The following is a 1,184-nucleotide window of genomic DNA, read 5'->3' on the forward strand; positions in this document are numbered from 1 at the left end:
ACTCTTAACTTTTTCTTTGGCTTCAGTAAGCGTGGCATCCCTTTTTTTTTGTGTTCCCTCCGCCGAACTCAATTCCTCAATCTTTCGTTTCACCTCCCCACTCACTTTCACAACATCGTCGATCTCTTCCCCTATATCTTTTACGAGTTTTTGACTGTCCGTTTCTTTTTCCTCCAATTCTTTCAATTGTTCGTGGAGTTTTTTCAGCTTCTCCCCCGCAGCCTTTATTGCTTCTTTCGACTTCTTTAGCTGCTCCTCGGCCTCAGTTGCATTGCCCTCGGTATACGAGATCAAATTTTTGTGCTTCTCCTTGTACCCTACCAACGCCTCTTTCCTCTCTCTGCATTCTCCATCGAGGGTCTTCTTCTCCTCTTCACGACCATTCTTTTCGTTAAGGAGACCTTCAAAAGCAGTTATGGCTTCGTCAAGTTTACTCACCACTTTTTCGACGCCACCCAGTATAGTCTGACAAAGCCCCTGCTCGTTCTTCGCCCTTTCGATTGATGTCTTCGCCTCGTCGGCTGCCGTACCGGTTTGTTGTACTGCTTTCCCTGCCTCGTCCAGCTGATCGTATATCTGCTCCTGTGGGCCAACCCAATCGTGTGATTCCTTTGCGTCCTCAACCAACTCCACGACTTCCTCAACTAGCTTTGTTGTCTCTTCAGTTCCTTTCTTGACCAACGAAAGTGATTTGCTGCTCGACACCAAATCCTCTTCCCAAAGAGAGAGACAACCCTTTCCCTCCACGAGAAACTCCTCCGCCTCTCCTTTCAACTGCACCATGCGTTTTACTGTAATACGCGGGTTACTCCCATCAGGTTCCTTTGTATCCCCACTGTGTTCTGGATTTGCCGTACTTCCCGAGTCACTGGTGGCGCAGACCGTACACGCACAGAGGTACAGTAGTACCAACAGGTACACCACACGGCGCAGTTGAACGAACATCGTTGTCACGATTGTCACTGTGGGTTGCTTGGATCTGTGGTAACAAAGAAGAAGAGAAAACGAAAGAAGAGAGACGCACGTTTGACACACAAGGCAAACAGTACACAGCAACACAGAAAGAGAGAGAGTACACAAAACAACGTCAATCAAACACAACCCAATGAAGGGAACAACAGTAAACCACTTACACAATAAAACACACCCAGAGTTACACAGATATTGAAACAACACCTTGAATT

The 1,184-nt window shown here is 47.0% G+C and overlaps 1 protein-coding gene across 1 annotated transcript; it reads right to left on the reverse strand.

Moving 5' to 3' along the window:
• TM35_001701010 (uncharacterized protein) lies at positions 1 to 945 on the reverse strand (the record flags this gene model as incomplete). Its single annotated transcript, XM_029031955.1, has 1 exon — positions 1 to 945. A coding segment is annotated over one exon (945 nt), but the record flags the coding sequence as incomplete, so codon positions are not given.
• Between the last annotated feature and the right edge of the window lie 239 nt (positions 946 to 1,184).

Source organism: Trypanosoma theileri (assembly GCF_002087225.1).
Source record: "Trypanosoma theileri isolate Edinburgh chromosome Unknown TM35_Tth_170_V1, whole genome shotgun sequence".
NCBI lineage: Eukaryota > Euglenozoa > Kinetoplastea > Trypanosomatida > Trypanosomatidae > Trypanosoma > Trypanosoma theileri.